We start from the raw sequence: 20682 nt of genomic DNA, 5'->3' as shown, positions 1-20682 counted from the left end.
CCACTCGTGCTGTGGGCATGGCCAGTGAGAAGTGGTTGATGTGGTTTTCTCCCAACAGCAGTCTCTGGTGCGTGGGTAGTACTATATAGTTGTGTTAGAGGCACCATAATATCGGAAAGCTGCCCACTCGTTTGCGAAAGCTCCAGCTGGTTTGTTTCTCGAATAGGATCTTCAAATTTACCATCCTTGAACCGACCAATCACTTCTTGGAGATATTGCATTGCCTGTCGATACTGGGTCATACCTAGACCAGCCATCGTGTCAAAGATCTCCGAGGCAATGGGCAATGCTTCTCGGAACTTTCGATTCGAATCCCAAGGGCGCTCGCGCCCAGGAAGAACAGTCTTCACCTCAAATGAGCTGGGTTCATTTTCAGCGCTACTTGAAGTGCTATTTTCCAGTGCTGAGCGAACGTTTGAAACCAACCACCGCTTGTTTAATAGTAGCGTCGGGATAATTGTTTCTTGACCAAGAGCTTTGCGAAGGAAGAAAACTTGTCGGCATGGTAACAAACGCGTGCTCATGAACAAACATGAGCAAGACCAGTCGCGCTTGGTGACACAATACTCAGCATTAAGCTCATCCAGTGCGTCATCATCTTCACACACACTCTTGACGAAATACACCCCAGGGCAACCTTCGTAAAAGATATACGCAGCCGGTCCAAGGGCATACGAATATTGCATGTGGATGAGCTCACACGCATGTTCGCTCACAATGTTTGCAACCAAGGACATCTCACTCTCATACTCAGGATGGTGCACGACCACAGTTTTGAAGATCTCCGAGAGAAACAGTTGTCAAACTGAAGTGTTCTAGACCTTCGAAACGAACTTCTGGTTGGCCCGCGTTCTCCTTGCAGATTGCATAAAAACGCGCCGTCCGAAGCTCAAACTAAAATCAACTGAGCTTCAAAGGCTCTCAGATCCGGTAATTATTCATTCGGGCGTTTGCTGCAGTTTCACCAGAAAGCGCTTCAGTTTAGTGGGTTTGCAATGCGCATGAAAATGTGATACTTCTTATTAATTGTATCCTTAATTAATATTTCGCAATTTTAAATTAAGAAAACAGGGCGTTTCTAAAACCTTTTGCAAAAACATAAAATATAAAAGAAAAAAATTGTTTTAGCCCCCCAACGTGTTTCTAAAACCCGTTTGCACTAAAAAATTGTACGCGTCTCGCTTTCACTCCAAGAGTAAGGCATGCGAGCTAAGGACGCGATTGTGCTTGTTCTCTTTGTAAGCAGAAATAATCAAATTGGAGCTGGAAAGAATATCCATTCGTAGTAAACAACACCACGTCAACGAAAGCTACAAACTCAAAAAAGCGCGATCTGGAAAAAGGAAACAAAAGCGTATGTGGTGAAAGCTACCGCCAAGACAAGGAGCGACCCATTCTGCCCAGCTATACATTGCACTACTTCTGTCCGCCAACCACGGGCTTGACGTTGTTGAGGCTGCCACACAAACAAGAAAATCACTCCAGTTAGCTAGTGTCCACCCCCACAGGACGCAAGAGTTGTCATACTTGATGGTGATGCGGAGATTGCTGCCCTTGGGCACGTCGAACTTCTTGGGATGCGTGCGAAAGTGGTTGATAATGTTGGACACGTCGAGCCCTCCCTGGGTCGCCTGCTTGCTTTTCTTTTTCTGCTTGCGCGCTGCCGACGTCTTGTGAGGACGCAGTTGCACCGTGGGGACGACTTTTTTGCCCTTCTTAGCGGCGAGCACGAGTCCAGGCCGTCGCTTGTTGATCACCGACTGGCGCTTGGCCGATGCCACAGCCGCGTTTGCCTTCGCGCGCTGATCAGAGTCCATAGAAGAATGTCAGTCTCTACGATTTTCCCGCGGCGACGCTCAACGTACAGCTGCCTTGGACACGGGTACGATCACCGTCTTCTTGACATTTTGTTGCTTGTGACTCTTCTTCGTGGGTTTCTTCAGTTGCGTCTTCTTCAACGGCGCCTTGGTGCCTTTGCTGGGCTTCTTCTTGTCATTCGCTCTGCCCTTGGGTTTCTCCTTCTTCGCCTTCTGGATCAACGTGTCTGCAGACAGAAGGAAGTTAGAGAGGCAGCATGCGCACCGGAGTAAATAGTCAGCAGTTCTTACCGAGAGGAAGGGCGAGCTTCTCCTCCGGGGAAATGCCGAGCGAGAAGGTTCCGGGCGTCGCCATATTTTGAAAAACTTTTTTGTTTGGAAGATTTTGGATGACACTTGTACTGAAATACGTTAGTAAAAGGTCGTACTTATGGTGAAAAATGGCTGAGATGGCTACAAGTACTGTACGCATTTTGGAAACTGTTTGATTCGTCTACACTCGAGAGACACTTCAACTTGGTCTAGCAGAGTCGAAGCTGCTTCTTGAAGACTGGTGCAGCAACGCGGTTCCAGTTCTCCGGCCAATGCTGAAAGGGAAATATTAGATAGATTAAGTTTGCGGCCGATAGAAAGTGCAATAGTAGGTTCAAGCTCACCTCCACCGTCTTCAGGGATGCTCGCAGACGATTGAGCTGTGCAGTATCCGTCGGAAAGCCTTTGAGAAGATCGTAGAGCTGACTTGATAGCTGCTGCGATGAGTCGAACACCAAGCCGTTCCTGTGCATATCAATACATTCAAAATTGGTGCAGATTCCAATGCTTCGTCCAGAATGCCAAACGTACTTTTCATGTTTGACGAGCTCGTCCAAACACTTGAATCCAATGGCGCACACTGGAAGTCCACAGCCAAACATGTCGAGCACCTTCATGGGCAGATCCAGACCAGAGGACGAAGTGTGCAAACACACGCCCAGGTCGGCGCTGCCTAAGACGAGCGGGTAGTCGCTTGCCTCGAGCCACCTAGACAAGAAGATTAAAAAACTACGTCAGACTATAAGCCATACAGTTTTTATATCAGAGCAACAAAGCGTACATCGTGGCAATGCGGATGCGCTGGAAGGCGAGCTGCTTGATCTTCTCGAGATACATGTCCTTCTGCGGCCCTTTGCCCGTCACCACCACGAGCAGGTTTGGGAACTCGGACACACTGAGCGACGACGTGCGCCTATCCAGAAGCTCCAGTGCTGCCAAGAGAATGCCAAAGTCTTCGTCTGCAGTCCAACTCGTAGAGCTTATGATCATAGCGGGTCGATTTTCACGAGGTTGGATGACAGTCTTGCCCTTCTTCCCATTAAGCCCCCGAGTCTTCCGTGTTAGGAGAGTTTCTTCAAGGTTAGCCTGGTTTTTGCCCCATGTCACCAGCTGCATCAATAGCGACAGCAGAATAAGTGATAAGTAGGCGACAATAAAGCACGAAGGTTTCGTACATCGTTGCAGTGCTCCAACTGGTCGCCGACCCGAGAAAACAATTCGTGCTGTGCTTCGAGCGGAGTGGGCTTGAAGAAGAGCGGCGGCTTGTCGTGCAGTACCGTCGCTTCAATCCTCCAGGTGTCTTTTAGCCACGTCTGCATCACGTGCGTGACACACAAATTCGCATCGGCCTTGCGCCCGAAGACGCGCTCGACCCACTTGGCGATCTGTCCTCCAGCAGTACACCGTATCAGCATATTAATATCCCAACTCTCCCATCTTCACCTTACCTTGACCAATGGATGTCCACTACCAAGTGACAGTGCTAGCAAACTGTAGCCCAAATTATGCCAGTCAATCACGAACTTGGCGCCCTTCAGTCGGCAGCAGAGCCAGACCACCACGAACGTCGGGATCCTATAACAATACACACATCAATACCTGTACATATACCGGTCTCCATGACCGATCTTATGGCACTTACGTCGGCGGGTTCTGCAGCAGCACAAGGTCAATGCTGCCGGCACTGACCAGGAGCAGCCAGAGCAGCTGGAGCAGCTGAAGTAAAACCTTCACGGGCGCCAGTAGCAGGAACAACTTGCGTGGTAGTCGCTGCAAGTGTGGAGTGAAGGCCAATAGCTCAATGTTGCTCTGACGTGCCACGTCGGGCACACAGTGCTCGCCAGCGTAGCCCAGCAGCGTCACACGCAGGTTCGGGGACATCCGCGCCAGCGATAGCGCGTGGTACTGCATGCGTGGACTACGACCCACGTCGCCCAGCACCATCACGACTGCATGGCGCGCGGGCTCGCGGCGGGGGGCATGTGGCTTCTTAGGTGACGGTCGACGCCGCATTGTCGTCAAGAAATACCGAGATGTGTGTGTGACGTGGCGTCGCCCTTTCGACCAATTAAATGGGACGTTGAAGTGACATGGCTACACTTATTTAGCTAATTCATTTTGTGGGCAGGTAATAGGTAACATACATCTTCACTTCACTCACTCTGGACGCTACGGACGACAATGACGATTGCTTCAACTTGTCGTGGCGGTGTTGCTGCTTCGATGTAGCAATTTGTTCATGGATGGAAGTGAATCAGCGTCGGACGCAGCCGTGGGGCTACTTTGCTGTCCAACGTCCGCCATTTGCATTTGTGTGAGCCGCAACGATGCAGCTGTGGATGTTGGCGAGGCTAGGGGCCAGTGTCGGGTGTCATCCGATGTCCACTGCTGCGGGCGCATCGCAGGTCCGCTTGAAGGGGACACAGCGGATGTGTACCCTCCAGCGTACACTCTCGGTTTGGCGTTATAGGCTTCTTGTGGGTATCTGGCGTGGGCGGCCGATGCGTACGTCGGAGATGTCACTACTTCCTCCTTGTATCGCTGGAGCGATTGTCTGGGGCTATTGCTGGTTGACGCCAGCCGCTTGCGAGGCGATAGCGTGGCGGGCAGTGAAGTGCTTTGCGCGGTGGGGGTGACGCTGGCGCCTTGGGCTACGAGTCGAGCTCGTTCCTTCTGGATCTGCACCTCGAAGTAGGGCATGGTCTGATTGAGTCTGGCCAATTTGGTAAAGAACTTTTGGGCGTGGGTTCGCACTTGGGTTGACGTGCGGGTGCCGATGAGGCGGGCGATCTCGCCCCACGCGGGCCCCTGGAACATCTCGAGACCCTTGAGGAACCACTGGTGCTCCTCACTGTTCCAGCGGCCAATGGCGATCTGCTTGTTGCGGCGAAGAACCGTCTGCACGTGAGCCTTCTGGTCTTGGCACAGCTCCGAATCGGGCAGCATGATGGGCCGTTGGTAGGTCGGGGACGGCAGGAACTGAACGACCCGAGCCGGGGGCGGCTGCGCCTGTTGCTCCGTCCACAGATACGGGGGCGATTCCGCCGGCGGCACCGACGAAAATATTGGTGAAGATACGAACGAGCCTCGGCTGTCATGACTGGGACTAGTGGCGTATCCTGCGTTACCGGCAGCGTCCTGTAGCCATCCACTTGGTGAATGATGCGATACAGGAGACTGTTGCTGCTGCTGCTCGGTGTCTTGCAATGGGAACCATCCTGTTTGGGATTGCGGTGGGGGCGAGGCGCGCTCTGGGTAGGCAGGCTGCTGCCAGTCTGAGCGGTCCATGCCGGAGTACATGACTAAGACGACGGCAGGTCCGACTAAGTTTGCTTTGGTCGCGGTTGAGCTCTCGGCGTCGAATTTGTAAATGAGCACTACTTTGGGTGCGTCCTTCTTCTCGACGAAGGCCTGGGTTCCTGCTCCTCTCCCTGGCCCTTCTCCGCAGGTTAAAATGCCTTGGTGTTCCATTTTCCAAGTAACGGCCGCGCCGGCGGAATGTGCGGTGTCAAGGCGTGATGCGTCTGACGCGCGATATCTTCGACTTGACCTTGGCTTGGCCCAGCTGCAGCTTACGTCCGCACGTTGTCCACCTCCGGAGACCGCTCGCGTGGGATGGCGCCTTGGGATAGAAGGCCAAGGTTTTGACCAGTGGCCAAATACTGGCCATTATTGACAAGCATTAACTGGGCAATGGTGTCAAGGTCTGCCATGCAGCTGCTGCTGCTACAATTTTCTTGTTAGTCTTATTGGCGGGGAGCACTTCACCGGCGAGCGCCATCTATAAAATAGATGTTCAGATGCGGGGCACAAGATACGTGCAACGAAGTCCCGCCCGCCGAAAGATCGGTGCGATCCTTGAGTCAGTCAGCTGTAGTAGCTCTTTGTAGCATGGACGTCCACTCACCCATACGCACTAGCACTGCACATGTAGCAAAACGGTAATAGTGCGGCGACGCGAAATGGAATACTACAGCCTTCGAGACTTTCTTTGCGCACAGACTGCACCCATGTGGCTCCACTGTGCTCGCTTTCCCGGCCTACTGAGTCTCAATAGAAACATGCTCGTTTCGATGGCATTAATACTATCCGATATCGATCGAGATGATCTCAATTTAAGATCTTATGGTGAGATATTTGTGCCCTTCACTTCAAAGAGAGCTTCACGTATGCTAAAAATTACGTATGGAATATTAATAAAGAAAGATCACCGCTGACCACCACGGCTTCCAGTAATTTTACTTAAAACTATCGCCACTTGGCAATAGTGAGCGTGTTTAAGGAAGGTCGCAATTTCTAATTTTATTGTTCACTTCAACACAATTAAATACCGGTACTTTAAAGGAGTGCCTCGGTGTAATTTTGCTTTTTCAATCTGTTCTGTGTTTTAAGACGCTCAATGGGCTTGTTGTCCCGAGTCAGAAGCAGCAATTTTAGTTCATCTGCAGCGTACCAGCAGACATTATAAAACCAGCTCATACCCAGTCGTTCATGGAGCTCACAAGTAGCGAGAAAATGCTTCAGGGTGGCCTTCTTGAATACCAGTGCTGCTGCGCACACGATTGTTCGTGGCGTAGAGGCTCTTGACAACCCCGAAGGTTTTGCATAAGCAGCATGGCAGTCGTACCCCCTAACCAACCCTAATGTGAGCTTGTCAATCTCCACGTCCAAGATGCGGCTCTGCTTTAAGAGTCAAGCAGGTGCCCCTGGATCGACCGAAACACGCTGCATTATACGTTAGTTATCGGACTCCTGTCTTGAAAGCTCTTATGTGCAGGATGTGAGTGGATCTCCAGTGTCGAGTTATGACGAGAATTCTCAGCATTTGGGGGCGCAACAACAATAGTTCTTAAGACTTCAAGAAGTGAGTTGCTGTCGACGACGTCGTAATACTCCTGCGCCTGATCACAGCATAAACCCAGCTCCCAGAAACTATTACAAAACAAGATCTACAACTTCAACGCAATGCTTTTCTGAAATAGCTAGCTTTTCATCATAAAATAGAAAATAGAGGATTAAATTTATTTTACTATCTTACATGTATGTAATACACGTAGTGGTAAAATTTGAAGAAACCAGTAACTGCATTCAAATTTTACCACTAATAAGATACACGTAGTAGAATTAAACTTAAGGCCCTAAATTTAACATGAGTGGTGGGAAAGTCACCATCGCATTTTCGTAGTTGTAGCCACCGTACGCAAAGGAAAAAACTATGGAGCTCGAGCTTAGGGAGCTCAAGGTACACATATTTAGAAATAGGGCTATATGATGTACCCAAAAAAACGATTCAAAGGTCTCGCTGTACTACAGCCTGTAGACCCTCATAGAATTGCAATGTCGTGAGCTAGGCCAAGAGAGTGCAGTTTGCCTCGCTCAGTATTGTAATATATTACGTAGCCATATTACGCCTCAGATTTGCTAGTCGGTTGCTTAGTGATTCATCGATCACCCAAAATGAGACGAGAACTTCGGCGTTTTTGAATGCGAACTAGACCAACAAATCGTACGCTGACACATAAAAAGTTAATCGTGTTGTTGAGTTTCGTTGAATTACAAGTAGCCAAGGGTCTTTAAAAGCTAGATTTTTACGCGGGGAGCCTTAGGATATCTGCACCGTGTGGGAAGAAGCCAATATTTATATAGCGCTATACCTCTGTAGGAAATCTGGAGCTTTCCTTGATTTTGTTTTTGTAATGGTGTTTGTCAGGATTATTCCTTCATAAACCACAGCAGCACTGGTAGATACTTAACCCCTTCAACCCGGCTGATTTTCCACACCCTAACGCTGTATATACATCGCATTAACATATAGGAAATTGTATACAAACGCGGGAAAGGATTAGAAGATAGGCGGGTAAAAAATGATCAAGTCATCTCGAGCACTGATTAAGCTGTATATCATGGGGGGATTGCGCTGTATATATACAGCTTGTAGTGTGGTGTGTGCCACTTGGGTAGCAGAAAAAATCTCTAATAATGTGAAAAACGTGTCACAAACAGGGCGTCTGCACTGGCATACTGAAATGCAGTGCCATTTTCCTGCAATCAACTGATGTCGAGACTGCCGTGCATACAAACTTTCTAACATACTCCTTGTCATCAAACAAGTGCATCCACACACCTCCAAAACGTGGATAAAGACGGGATGGCAGTCGCAACATCAAGAGAGACGCAAATAGTGAAGCTACTTCATTGATCACACAGAATTTATCCTGGGGAGGCAGCAGCGGCACGGCGGCGCTTGGCAGGAGACTTGCCAGGAGATCCTGTAGTCTTTGCCGCGCGCACTCGGATCTTACCCTTCTTGTGCGCTGGAATTTCAGCGCCGTTCTTGTATTCATTGTGCCACACGTCCCAACAGCTCTTGATTGTACCCTTCATTGGCCACTTCGGCTTCGTGCACAAGTATATTGGCCCCGGAAAGCCACACCCATCGCAATAGTACGTTGTGGTGGCCCCCCTCTTGCCATCTTCGGTCAAAATTGTGCATACCTTGCAGTTCTTCTGCACTCGCTTCCTCTGTCCGGAATGGTCTCGCACTCTTCATTTAGTTTTCGGCACGTGTCCGCTGGCATCGACGGACTTCGCGCTTCTCGACTGGAAGTGTAGGCCATCTGTATATACACGTTAATGTAAACAGTATATACAGGCATGTCAACCAAATAGTGCTTACCTGTGCTGAAAGTGTTCTCTTCGTACATATCTCCACGGAAAGTGTGATCAGTTGCTTGTGCAGCTTGCACATGTATTGCGCGTGTGTCATCGCTCGAATCTGCCTCTGCTTGCAATATGCTTTGTGCACGATGTACCCGTTTGTAATCGCGAGATCAACCAGCCCCAGGAACAGTGACTTATAGTATTTCCGGAATGTGATCGAGCGCTGAACGGAGTACCGTTGCAGGCGGAGTTGATCGTGCACATCAACTCCGCCCATAAACTTATGGTAGTCCTTGATGACCTTGGGGCACGCCACTTCATTCTGTTCTCCGGTCTTCTCCCTTCTAACCACACGGTCTAGCTCCAGGTTTCCACCAACCGATAGGAAATGCACAGGTTTGCTGTCCCACCAGCATATCGAAGTCATCTTTTTTACATGCTTAGACCGAGCAAACGTGAGCGCTCCTCTCGGGATACCCTTCGGTCTAGTCTTCTTGCTAGACACCACCGCCTTGCAGAAGCCTCTTCTGTTTGTCATGATTGTACCAATTGTGTAAAACCCCATGAGCAGTAGCTGTACGGCTAGCACAATAGACGTGTAGAACCGATCGACAACGACAAGTCGCATCGCTTTCTCTGGAGGCTTATCTCCAAACACAGCTTTCAGGTTACGAACAACGGCAGCAGGGCCGGACTTCATGTCCACAGCACCTGACTCAGCAATGTGCTGCTTCTTGCCGCAGTACACCTCGAAGCTGTACATTGTCACACAGCATACAGATCATAAGTAAACGCATACAGCAGAACGAAGACAGCATTCTTACCGAATACAATAAGCGGACACAGCACAACAGAGCATGAAAAGCTTTGTACCCCATTTGTGGGGTTTATCTTTCATGTACACTCTTGTCCGATTGAACGAGCTTCTATTCGGTAGCATGGCTTCATCAAACGAAAGCTTCTGCTGGAGGATTGAAGTACTGCACAAACGTCTGCTGCAACACGTTCACTACAGAGCGAATTTTCCATACGCGATCGGTTTTGCACGTGGGTCTTGGTTGCTCGTGAAGTGGAGATTTTGAGTGAGTTGCATGAATCGATCTCGTGAGAGAAATTTCCCAAATGTGCCTCTTGGAAGTGCCCCTTGCTCTGACAGCCTCCAGTGGTTCGCTAGTTTTTCGCGATTTGGCATGATTGTTCGAGCTATCAACAGGCCGATGTAGACGCACAGCTCGTGCGGCATTATCGGCTTCACCGAATGGAACTCTTGGCGTACATCTCGTCTTGTCTTGTTCTTTTCTTGTTGTACTGCGCGTCCAGCTCGTCGCGCCTTCTGTGCTTGCTGCTCCTTTCTCTCAAAATAGGCATCCACACGGGCATCTAGCTGCTCATGCATGTAAAGATTGCTGCACTCTGCTATATGCTGCCACAGCGCCACTGGGATGAACATGAAGAATAGTGCGATAGGCGACGCTCCACGCTTCAAAGCCTCTTCAGTCGGTCCACCGCGTTCACCCATCAGATCTGGATACTCGTCGCTAGATGGAACAGGAGTGTACGGTGTTTGCAGATATTGCGTGACATTGGGCGTCTCGGGATCATGCCATCCAGTAGTACCGAGATCTTTCAGTGCAGGTCCGATGATATCACCAGCCAGAACGCTGTCGTGGCCACCGATTGAGTTGAGAAAACTGTCTGCAAAATGGCGTTCTTCCTTTGCATACATGTCATCGTCCTCTTCATCGATCGTATCTGATCCTGACGAGTCAGCGTCACTGACATCCAAATCGTCCAGGTCTATCTCCTCTGATTCGGTCCCCGAGTCTAGCACACAGTAGGTATCATCACTGCCTTCAGGTGCGTTCAAGTCGTCGTCACCGTCACCTAGCATGTCAACGACGTCGTGGGTACCTAATACACCAAATAATACAGCATAATGTACGTGTTAGGCATACGACGTATGATGTACGATGTATATCCAACTCAAGAAAGTAATCCTACCCAAATCGCCAGTACGACTCTCTTCTTTCGATTCTTCATCTTCTCCACGAGCAGGAAGAGGACTATGGTGTCGTCTCGGTTGCTGCAAGTCGCTATCATTGCTGCGACAGCCGCTTGGTTTGCTACTAGCATTGGCTAACGGTAGCACACAGTCAGCATTGAATAACGAGTTAGCAGTGCATCGTAGCGCAGAATCGACTGAATTGTTCCTCACCTGGCGCACGGGACACGGAAGTCGAAGGTGCTGACGAAGTTTCACGCCTTGGGAGAGGTTGAGCCGGCCGGGAGTCGCTAACTGCACTTGCCATGACGGCTGATACAGCAAAAAGAGCTTATACATCATTAGATACAGCATTTCAAATATACAAAGCGCGATGCAACATCACCTGGAGTAGTTGACAAAGCTACACGCCTTGGGGGAGGTTGCGCCGGCCGGGAGTCGCTGACTGCACTTGCCATGACGGCTGATACAGCAAAAAGAGCTTATACATCATTAGATACAGCATATCAAATGTACAAAGCGCGAGGCAACATTACCTGGAGTAGTTGGCACAGGTGCGGATATCGCACTCTCAGCGACCACATCACCTGGTGCTGGGTGTTCAGGTAGCGTTTCAAGTTGCTGGTCAGCAGCAGCATCGACAGGAGCTGTAGCAACAGGAACAGCGGCTGACGCAGAAGAAGCCGCAGAAGGAGAAACACCTTTATCCGCCTCTGCGATTTGTCGCTCTTGCTGGAGTCGAGCTTCGTGATTTCTCTTCACCACTATACACAAATGTAATACAACTAGCAACGTCAATAAAGACTAACCAAAACAACTCAAAGTATGGCAAACCTTCTCGAGAGTACAGTAATAGAGCTTGCTCTCCAAGAAAGTAGTCCACTCCCTCTTTTCCACTGGGATCACCGCCTGGCTTGATGTACTTCCAGAAATGATTTAGGCTTCGGCTTGATGGTGGCTTCGCGGTCCACCCAGCCGACTTAAGGCCAGCCCAGAGTACGCGGAAGCTGTCAGGCCCCCGCACGGGCACAGGTACCGGGAGTTGCTCCGCCAGAACAACTCCCTCGAGATGTTTCGCGGGTCCCCACCATCACGAGTTCTCAACCGCTTGTGTCCACCGCAGAAAATCTTTGACTGGCGCTCAAGCTTGCGAAAAGGGCGCGAAATTTACCTCCCAAAAAGTATACTGCTTCGAAAGACTGTGCCAAACCTGGCACTTATAATATCTAAAAAAATCGAGAAATTAGAAGCGGCCTTTCTCTCTCTCTTTAGACTCATCTGTAGGAAGATACATTTTCCGGCTCTCAAATTTTAATCTTCGCTTTTGTATACCTTGTGAATCTGTCAGAAACAAGTATAGTTTATTTAGGTATAAAACCACTACGCTGTATATACAGCGTAACAGCTGATTTCAAACGCAGCTTATACAGCTACCGGGTTGAAGGGGTTAAGTAGTATTATCCCGTTCATCCACTTACCTGTATAGAAGAATGGTCTGGCCACTCCAATGACGCAAAGTGCTCATCGACTACGTATTAATAACAAATGTTGCATACCCTCATAGACTGCTCAGATACACAAATATCACAAGAAAGAACAATAGACCACTCCAGTGCTCTCTAAACCTACGAAGGGGCCCATGGACGAGGAGCGGCACTTATGCGGAGAACAGATCTGGTATACAACGCTGCAGTCGAAGCGTATTGCATTTTATAGAATAGTCTACCTCCCGAACTGATTAGATGAATGATTGGAATTTAAGCAGCAGAAAGAAGGTCAATGTCGTAGTGACAGGTATGTTCATGGTCGTTAGGACGCTAAATGACTGTAATGAAACCTGACTTTAAAGAAGAGAGGATTTAGTATTGGCTGTGGGGAAGCCTCGCCAATGGAGAGCTTCTTCTAATAAACACTGCCATCTCGGTCATGCAAAAATTGTAGTTGTGCTGATAGGTATATTGTACAGTAGTACGATTTTGGCAGCTGGTCCAGCCTGACAACTCGATGTCGAGAACGCAATATGCATTTGGGTATATCATGTAGCCCTATTTCTAAAGTTGGGCACCTCGCTAGACTCGAGCTCCGAAGTTTTTCCCTACACAAACAATGAGGGATAGAAACAGAAGGAAAAAATAATTAAATGCAGCAATTTATGGATTTAATTCTAAGTTTCTCACGTGTTTGATGTTGCGCAATTGGATTGTGGGGGCACTGCTATTGGCGCGTAAACGTTTTTGATTGCGGGGCGCACGGTGTGTGCAGCAATTGAAAGCTCACTTTTTGTTTTCCTCTCTTATCAGAATTAAGAACTCTAGCCAATCAAAAACCTTCACAATGGCCACCACCAAGATGACGTATCGCTTCCTGGGCAACTCAGGTCTCCTCGTTTCCAAGCTTTCTCTTGGTGCTTGGATGTTTTTCGATAAATCGGACCCGAGATACACCGCTGACAACTGGTACAAGATGATGCTTACTGCCTTCAAGAACGGGATTAACTTCTTTGACAACGCCGAAAACTACACCGACGGATATTCCGAGGAGCTCACGGGCCTCGCCATCAAGCGTGGAATCCAAGAAGGCGTGTGGAACCGTGACGACCTGGTCGTGACCACCAAGTTTTTTGCTGGGACCAAGGGCTTTACGGGAGCCGGTCCGAATGATCAGGGTGTTAGTAGGAAGCATATTAGCGAAGGTATCAAGGCATCACTACGCCGCCTTGAACTCGACAACGTCGACGTGGTCTTCTGTCATCGCTCGGAGCCGTACACGCCTATTAAAGAGACAGTGCGTGCGATGAACTTTGTGATCCAGCAGGGTTGGGCTTACTACTGGGGAACGAGTGAGTGGCTCGCTTCGGACATCCAGGAGGCCTGCGAGACCGCTGACCGTCTGGGTCTGATCCGCCCCGTTGTCGAGCAGTCCCAGTACAGCATGTTCGACCGCAACAAAGTGGAATTCGAGTTTGTTGATTTGTACAAAAAGTACAAACTCGGACTCACGACGTTTTCGCCGCTTTCCTTCGGTGTGCTGTCCGGCAAATACAGCGCTGGGAGACCATCGGACTCGCGGTTTGCGACGCCAATGTTTAAGGATATGCAGCTGGTCCCTAGCTTCGACAAGCGTGTTGAGATGAGCGACAAGATAAAGCTCATCGCAGCTGAGCTGGGATGCTCGTTACCGCAGCTTGCTCTTGCCTGGTGCGTTGCAATCGAAAAGGTGTCGACTGTGATGATTGGTGCTAGTCGTCCGGAACAGTTGGAGGAGAACCTGAAGGCGCTGGCCTTCGTGGACAAGGTGACGCCCGAAGTGAAGGCGAAGGTTGACGCTATCGTCAACTTTGTTCCTACTGTCCCGGAGCTGAATTCATTGGCGACTCTGCGCGGCAGACACCTTTAACCTGGGCGCACTTCATCTTTACCCGAACGTCAAGATGCGACTCACGGTATTTGTGCACTGCAAGTTGACTCCAACTGTGACAATACCATCGTCGTGACTTTGCGACGGATTTAATTTCTTGAGGCTCCGAATCAACATACCAGTATTTACTCGTATTAATACATGTAGGGGCCTTTGCAATCTCTTGATCGCTCTTAAATGTACGAGTCGTACAGTGCGACGTAGTGCATCTGGATTCCGTACCGAGTCGTGCAATTTCTGTTGGATACAGCGGAAATGTACTTCAATTCACTGATTGCAACGGCAGATACGTAACTCTTTGACTGCAACAGCAAAAAAATCCGCAATGTGTTGAAAGGCGTAAGTACCCAAGTATTCCGCCAAAAAAGAATAAGCTACATACAAAACTCAAACTTGTAATGGAAAACTTCATTCGGATCTTCCTGGATATCATCTGCTAGTTCTTGTCAAAACCGCTGAGTTTCCATGTCTAGATTTGTTCTTGCATGATGTTTTACTCGATGTGTAATAACTCTTTAAACAGCTCCTATCAACTTGTTTTTTTTTTCAGTTGTGCGATATAATGTGATTTGTTTGCACCATAATTCTCTCCATGGCCTGCACTTACAGTTCTTGCTTTTGTGAAATCGCTGGGAGCACACGACCCAGCCAGGCTCGGACGTCTTTCATTTCCTGAGGAGAAGACGTATGATCCATGTTTGGGTATGTGTAGAAAGTGATGTCCTTGGCCCCAGCATCAGCCAGTCTCTGCTTTGACTTCAGCGCCCACTCGTAGCGAGCTCGCGAGTCAGCGTCGCCATGGCATATGAGCAGAGGCACCCCTGCCGTCTCCGGGGCAAATTGGAACTCCTGTTACTCAGAAATACACAAAAAACAAATCAGTGTATCTCACTAATCCCGCAGAGCTGAATACGAACCTTTTCACGCGGGATGAACGACGACAGCACCATCACGCCACCGATTGGCTGTTTGGTCTGGAAGCCCGTGAAGTAAGACACTGCACCACCTTGACTGAAGCCTCCGACAACAATACGCGACCGTGGAATTCCTGCCTCGACCTAAAAAAAAGTTAAAATTTGTCAACTCCATCCAACCAAAGATTAAAAAATGACGTTGAGATTTACCTCCTGGGCAATCAAAGATTCCACAGCATCGCGCGTCTACTCGATTCCAGCAGCATACCCCGCTCCTCCAACAAATGCCTCAATGTCATACTGCACAACAAGAAACGTATCAGCGCTATGAACTTCCTTCACCGAAACAGGAATCTCGTGTTTACCCATGCAGGAATCTCTCGGCCGTTGGCGATGGCCACAGGTCGAGGAGTGGCTGGTAAGGATCTTTAATGTCAGCTACGCCTTCAGGTCTAGAGCAGCCTTCGGCACCTACCCGTGGGGAGCACGAACTTGACGTGTGGCATGTCCTTTGCCACACTACGGAACACGTCAGATCAGCCGTGTGCCGTGTCTCCAAGTCCGTGGAGGAAAAAGAAAACGGCGCTGGGATTCTCATGGCTGTAGACGACAGTGTTCTTCTTGTCGACGACCATGGTAGGGCTGCGGCTGCTGGACACGAGTGCGAGGAGAAGCAAATGGAGGAATGCGCACGAGAGGCTCATGGCGAACTGTCGGAAATGACACAAAATGTCTCTCGTGGGTCATGAGCTGACGCAATCTTTCGAGACAAGTGAGGAGTTGTCTCCAAGGATTTGCTGATGCAACGACAGCAACACAAAAGTGCATTTGGTTCAGTCTTCACAAAAGACTCGACAGGCATTTCTACTGTAGTGTGTCAAAGTCTCTACTTTTGTGTCTCAGGGATAACGCGTTGGAGCCACTTGGTCACGTCGTCCAGCTCCTCCATGCAGGCGCCGTGTTCCATGTCCGGATACGAGTGGAACTCGATGTTCTTCACACCTGCCGTCTCCAGCTTCTCCTTGGACATGTTGCCGTAGTCGAAGCGCACCACGGGGTCCTGCTCGCCGTGACACATAAGCAGCGGCACGTCCACCGTCTCCGGGGCAAGCTGGAACGACTATTTAAACCCCAAAACAGATCCTCATCAATAAATCTACTTTTCCTACTAAAACAAAACTCCACGCGCAGCTTACAGCGTAGCGAGGCAAGTATCCAGACATTGCGATAATCCCTCCCACAACTGTTTTGGTCTGGTAACCCGAGAAGAGCGATAGCGCTGCGCCCTGACTGAATCCCCCCAGCACGATGCGCGACAAGGGAATCCCCGCCGCCACCTCCTTCTCGATGATCGTCATGATGCGGTCGCGAGAGGCGTCGATGCCGTCAGCGTTGTCTCCATTCACGCGAGCCAGAGATTTGATGTCGTACCACGCAGGCATGCGCATTCCCATGTTGAGAGTCACCGGCATCGATGAAGCTGCGAGTCAGGTGGTTAGTTGCAAAATGATTGGCAATTTACCACCGTTATCAGGGCGGACTGTACCCGTAGGCAGCACGAACTTGACGTGTGGCAAACCCTTGGCCAGCATCATCATGGCGTCGCTCCAGCCGTGGCCTGTGTCGCCCAGACCGTGCAGGAAAACCACCTGTCCATAGAATGAATTATTGTTTGAGCAAATGTGCTGAGTAGCGTTCAACGTGGGAAGGGAAGTGAGCTGACCGCAGCTGTAGGCTTCTCTGGGGACAGCACGATGTTGTTGTCAGCGTCCGTGGTCATGCGGCTCATCGCTCTGAAGCTGGTGCGTGCGAAAGGTCTGCCAACTGAGGTGATACTGCGGGCGAGCATCAAGAATCTGTGCCAACAAATGTATCATTTGGATTGAGTATGGGCTACGTACAGTAGTATGCCCACAAATGGAACACAAAATAATAGACAGGGTACCAATTGTTTTTTGAGAGTGAATAGAGGCACTGAGTGAGATCGCACCTAAAAGGACTTTTACGGTACCCAATCGGTAAATTACCTTGATATATTACCAGATATTTCAAAATTTCGAAAATCTATAATCAGACACCCCCCCCCTTTAGGTCCCTCCGCAAAACGTTCAGAGCCGCTCATTTGGTCCCGCTCATTTGGATTTTCGCGCGTCTAGACCTCAAGTCGACCTTGGGTCGCTATTTGTGTACGTTAAGTTATTGCGCTTGTGTTGGTTGTTATTGCTGCTAAGAGATATTGTAACCGCACAGGAGACGGTCTATGAGTGAAAGCGAACCAGAGGCGCACGTGCCATCCGCCAGCGTGTGGGAGGCCTCACCAATCGACCAGGAATGGCATGAAAATTGGGACGCATTCAACAGCTACATGGGCGAGTATCAGGAGAGGACACACCAGCTCTTTCGACTCCGTAGTTAGACGTCGGTGGCCCGTCGTAACACGGAGAGCAGAGCTATTGCTGACAGCACATCGGGAGAGACGTCCGATTCACCGCCCTCGCTTATCCCAGATGAATTCAAAACCTATTGGATGAAACTTATCTGCACGCACGGATGGCGTCGAAAAAGTCGCAGTACTGGTCAACGAAAGGGCTACTTCGGCAAATCGACTGAGTGCAAGGCGGATATCAAGGCTGCTGTGACGTGGAACAGAGATAAGCAGAAATTCATGGTGCGCGTTACTGGCTACAGCATCAGCCATAATCATCGCGTCGACCGAGCTGTGTACGAGAACCATTCGTCGGTGCGGCGTGTCGAGGATCCAATGCTACTTGCGTTCGTGGACGTGTTGCAAGCGTCGGGTTCGAAACATAAGCAGATCATGCAGTTTCTGCGCGAGAAGACGGGTTTGTATACATGACTTTCGTCTTGCTTTAGCTTCTATTTCTGATGAATCCGTTTATAGGTCAGAACGTGACGCTCCTTGACGTCCACAACATGGTTGCCAGAATGAGAGAGAAGCGGCGCGGTTCCAGAACCGTAGAGCAGCGATATGAATCTCTAATGCCGGAATTCTGTGGACGGCGGGGTAACCGAGCTTCTGTGTTTGTTGATGACGAATCTTTGGCGCAGACAATCACGCTGTAGACGCGCCAGATGCGTCGCTGGTTCAAGGCTTTTCCGGAGGTGCTGTTGATCGACGCGACGCACAACACGAACGACTCGAGGTTTAAGCTATTCTCGTTCATGATACATGATGTGTACGGCCATGTAAGTCTACGTGTCTACACCTTTGCCAATCCAAACTGGTGGTAGTGTAAACCAAAACGGAGTGAAGTAACCGAAGTAACATCTAAATTTGAGGAATAATTTTACAAAATTAGTTTTTAGAGCAATGCAGATTTAGTATAGTGCAAACTGGCAAGAACGCGAGCGACACATCCAGCAATACGAACTACGGGCGCGCTGCGGACTGGGGTACACACAAAGATGTAAGGGGGCGTGAAAGCTGCGTATGGGCGCCAGAACACGAGACTGTGGGTGCACACAGTGACCTCTCAGCTTGTACAGCCTGCATAATCATCGACAGAGGGGCCAAGACGGCCAGCAACCCAATTAGACAGAGTACATCAAGGATGAGAGCTTTGGGCTGCACTTGCAGACCGTGGGGAATGGAAGGAGAAAGGGTTGCAGCTCTGAGTTTCGTTCTCAAAAACGGCGCTCAGCGATTGACGTGCCATCAAGCGCTCGTGTTGGGGCTGCTTGCCTGGACGGTCAGCGTTAAGAAGAGCTCTACACTTCTTACGGCGTCCGGTGCGGGGCGCTCGTGGCTATATCCAATGCACCAATGTAATGTACGTGGTGCATGTGCAGACTGCAAAGTACTGCACAGTGCAGTACTTTAAGTACTGTAGAAGACAAGATACTGTTATCGAGGCGACCATCGAACAAGATATATTCATCATTTTGCTTTACACTAAATCCGTATTGGTCTGGAATAATTTTGGGGATTTCTAAAAAATTTAAAAAATAAATATCTAAATAAGGGACACTCCGTTTTGGCTTACACTACCACCAGTTTGGATTGGCAAAGGTGTAGAGGTACCTGTTGGTGACTATAGACACGTAATGTACAAGAGTTACCCTAGATGTACCTGTAGGTACCGAAAGGTACTAATGTTACCGTTTGCGTGCCTAGGGTCAGTATGTGCAGCACAGCCTAATGGAAAATGAGAGTGCGGAGTGTCTTACCGATGCGATCGAATCTTTCAAGTTTTCATATCCGTCGTGGGAGGAGATTCGTGTCATCGTGATCGACAAAGATATGGGTGAGCTGAGCCTTTTGGAGGCGCACTTTCCGAACGTTAAAGTGATTCTCTGTCACTTCCATCTCAAGAAATACATCCGGTCGGAGATGTCAAAGAGTGAGTACGGAGGGCCAAGCAGCTTCGACATGGATCAAGTAGAAGACGCAGTGGATATGATGAGAACAGCAACCACAAGTGAAGATTACACAAGGTATCTCAAGTACCTGTATTTTCTCTTGGATAACGTTCAGTTACGCTCTACGGACGCGATCCCAGACCCAAAGCACCCGTTTCTCCGTTATTTTATGAAGAATTGAAGGTCAATGGATTGACCCACTTTCTCAGTTATCGATTTCTTCGTACGACCTACCTTCTGCTGTCGATGCAAGCGGCACCGCAACATCCGATCAAGAATTGGATCCTGTTTCCCCCAAAATTCTCGAACAAAGTCCTGAATGTGACTATTCTGATGACGTGCCGCAAACACACCCACACCTGTGCGACTCTATGGATACTGAGACTACAACTACAGATGCTGTGCCAGGGAGTATTAATACCGTGACGTCAAATACAACTGGAGTGGCTACAAGTACCACAGGAACACCTCCAGTGGCTTCAGGTACCAGCGGAGTGGCTGCAGGTACCACATGAGAAGCTGCAGTGGCTACAGGTACTGATGGAGTGCCTACAGGCTCTCAGAAGGGTTCATCTGTACCTACGGTGACTGAGGATACCAATCGCGCAAAGGATGTAGAAACGGCGCCAACAAGCATCCTGTCGAAGCGACAACCCACAAGCTCGGCTAGCGAGAACTCTGACACATCTACACCGGCGACATTCAAGATCAGTAAAAGTGCGAAGAGCCGTGGGCGCCCTGGTGTGGGATTGTGTTTGATTTTCGCCCTGAAACCAGATCAGTCACGATATTCGACCCATTGCAAGCTACGAAGACCAATTATTACGGCATGTGCGATGATTTACTAAAGGATCTATTCGGAGAATTGCGTGCCAACATGAGGCTCAAGAAGGAAACCAAGCCACGCCAGCCAGATGGAGCCAATTGCGGCGTCATGGTACTCCTCTTCTTTGAGTGCTACATTCGTGGTATTTCTATGCCCAACAAGCCAGGCCCCGCAATGTTGCGCTTTATGCGGCTGCGCTATCTACTGAAGTGTATACCGTAGCGCTCTTGCAGATGATAGCACTATGTTTACCTTTCAGTACAAAACACAATTCGTTGATATCTCACGTGTCCAGTATCATTTACAGGAATAAACTGGTAAGACGAGTTAATGACAGCTCATCAGGGTAGCCGT

General features: G+C 49.4%; 5 protein-coding genes across 5 annotated transcripts; 1 reads left to right on the top strand and 4 right to left on the bottom strand.

Annotated features, from left to right (window-relative positions):
• Positions 1 to 1257: 1257 nt before the first annotated feature.
• On the bottom strand, positions 1258 to 4073 carry PITG_11648 (chitobiosyldiphosphodolichol beta-mannosyltransferase, putative; the record flags this gene model as incomplete). Its single annotated transcript, XM_002901144.1, has 10 exons — positions 1258 to 1456; positions 1528 to 1802; positions 1866 to 2044; positions 2109 to 2310; positions 2474 to 2594; positions 2661 to 2837; positions 2911 to 3239; positions 3305 to 3514; positions 3578 to 3704; positions 3772 to 4073. 10 exons carry the CDS (start codon positions 4071 to 4073, stop codon positions 1417 to 1419), a joined length of 1962 nt encoding a protein of 653 aa, XP_002901190.1.
• Positions 4074 to 4322: 249 nt separating this feature from the next.
• PITG_11647 (uncharacterized protein) lies at positions 4323 to 5429 on the bottom strand (the record flags this gene model as incomplete). Its single annotated transcript, XM_002901143.1, has 1 exon — positions 4323 to 5429. The coding sequence occupies one exon, from the start codon at positions 5427 to 5429 to the stop codon at positions 4323 to 4325; it is 1107 nt and encodes a 368-aa protein (XP_002901189.1).
• Positions 5430 to 13088: 7659 nt separating this feature from the next.
• Positions 13089 to 14187, top strand: PITG_11646 (voltage-gated potassium channel subunit beta, putative; the record flags this gene model as incomplete). Its single annotated transcript, XM_002901142.1, has 3 exons — positions 13089 to 13772; positions 13836 to 13988; positions 14034 to 14187. 3 exons carry the CDS (start codon positions 13126 to 13128, stop codon positions 14185 to 14187), a joined length of 954 nt encoding a protein of 317 aa, XP_002901188.1.
• Positions 14188 to 14811: 624 nt separating this feature from the next.
• On the bottom strand, positions 14812 to 15628 carry PITG_22947 (acyl-protein thioesterase, putative; the record flags this gene model as incomplete). The annotated part of the gene is made up of 5 exons (XM_002901141.1): positions 14812 to 15057; positions 15126 to 15266; positions 15405 to 15422; positions 15488 to 15537; positions 15598 to 15628. The coding sequence occupies 5 exons, from the start codon at positions 15626 to 15628 to the stop codon at positions 14812 to 14814; spliced, it is 486 nt and encodes a 161-aa protein (XP_002901187.1).
• A 380-nt stretch (positions 15629 to 16008) lies between these two features.
• PITG_22946 (acyl-protein thioesterase, putative) lies at positions 16009 to 16911 on the bottom strand (the record flags this gene model as incomplete). Its single annotated transcript, XM_002901140.1, has 4 exons — positions 16009 to 16242; positions 16319 to 16602; positions 16669 to 16771; positions 16846 to 16911. 4 exons carry the CDS (start codon positions 16909 to 16911, stop codon positions 16009 to 16011), a joined length of 687 nt encoding a protein of 228 aa, XP_002901186.1.
• Between the last annotated feature and the right edge of the window lie 3771 nt (positions 16912 to 20682).

This window comes from Phytophthora infestans, genomic scaffold, assembly GCF_000142945.1.
Source record: "Phytophthora infestans T30-4 supercont1.22 genomic scaffold, whole genome shotgun sequence".
Taxonomy (NCBI): Eukaryota; Oomycota; class Peronosporomycetes; order Peronosporales; family Peronosporaceae; genus Phytophthora; species Phytophthora infestans.
Note: the sequence above shows the minus strand (reverse complement) of the source record. Positions and strands in the feature narration are given on the sequence as shown.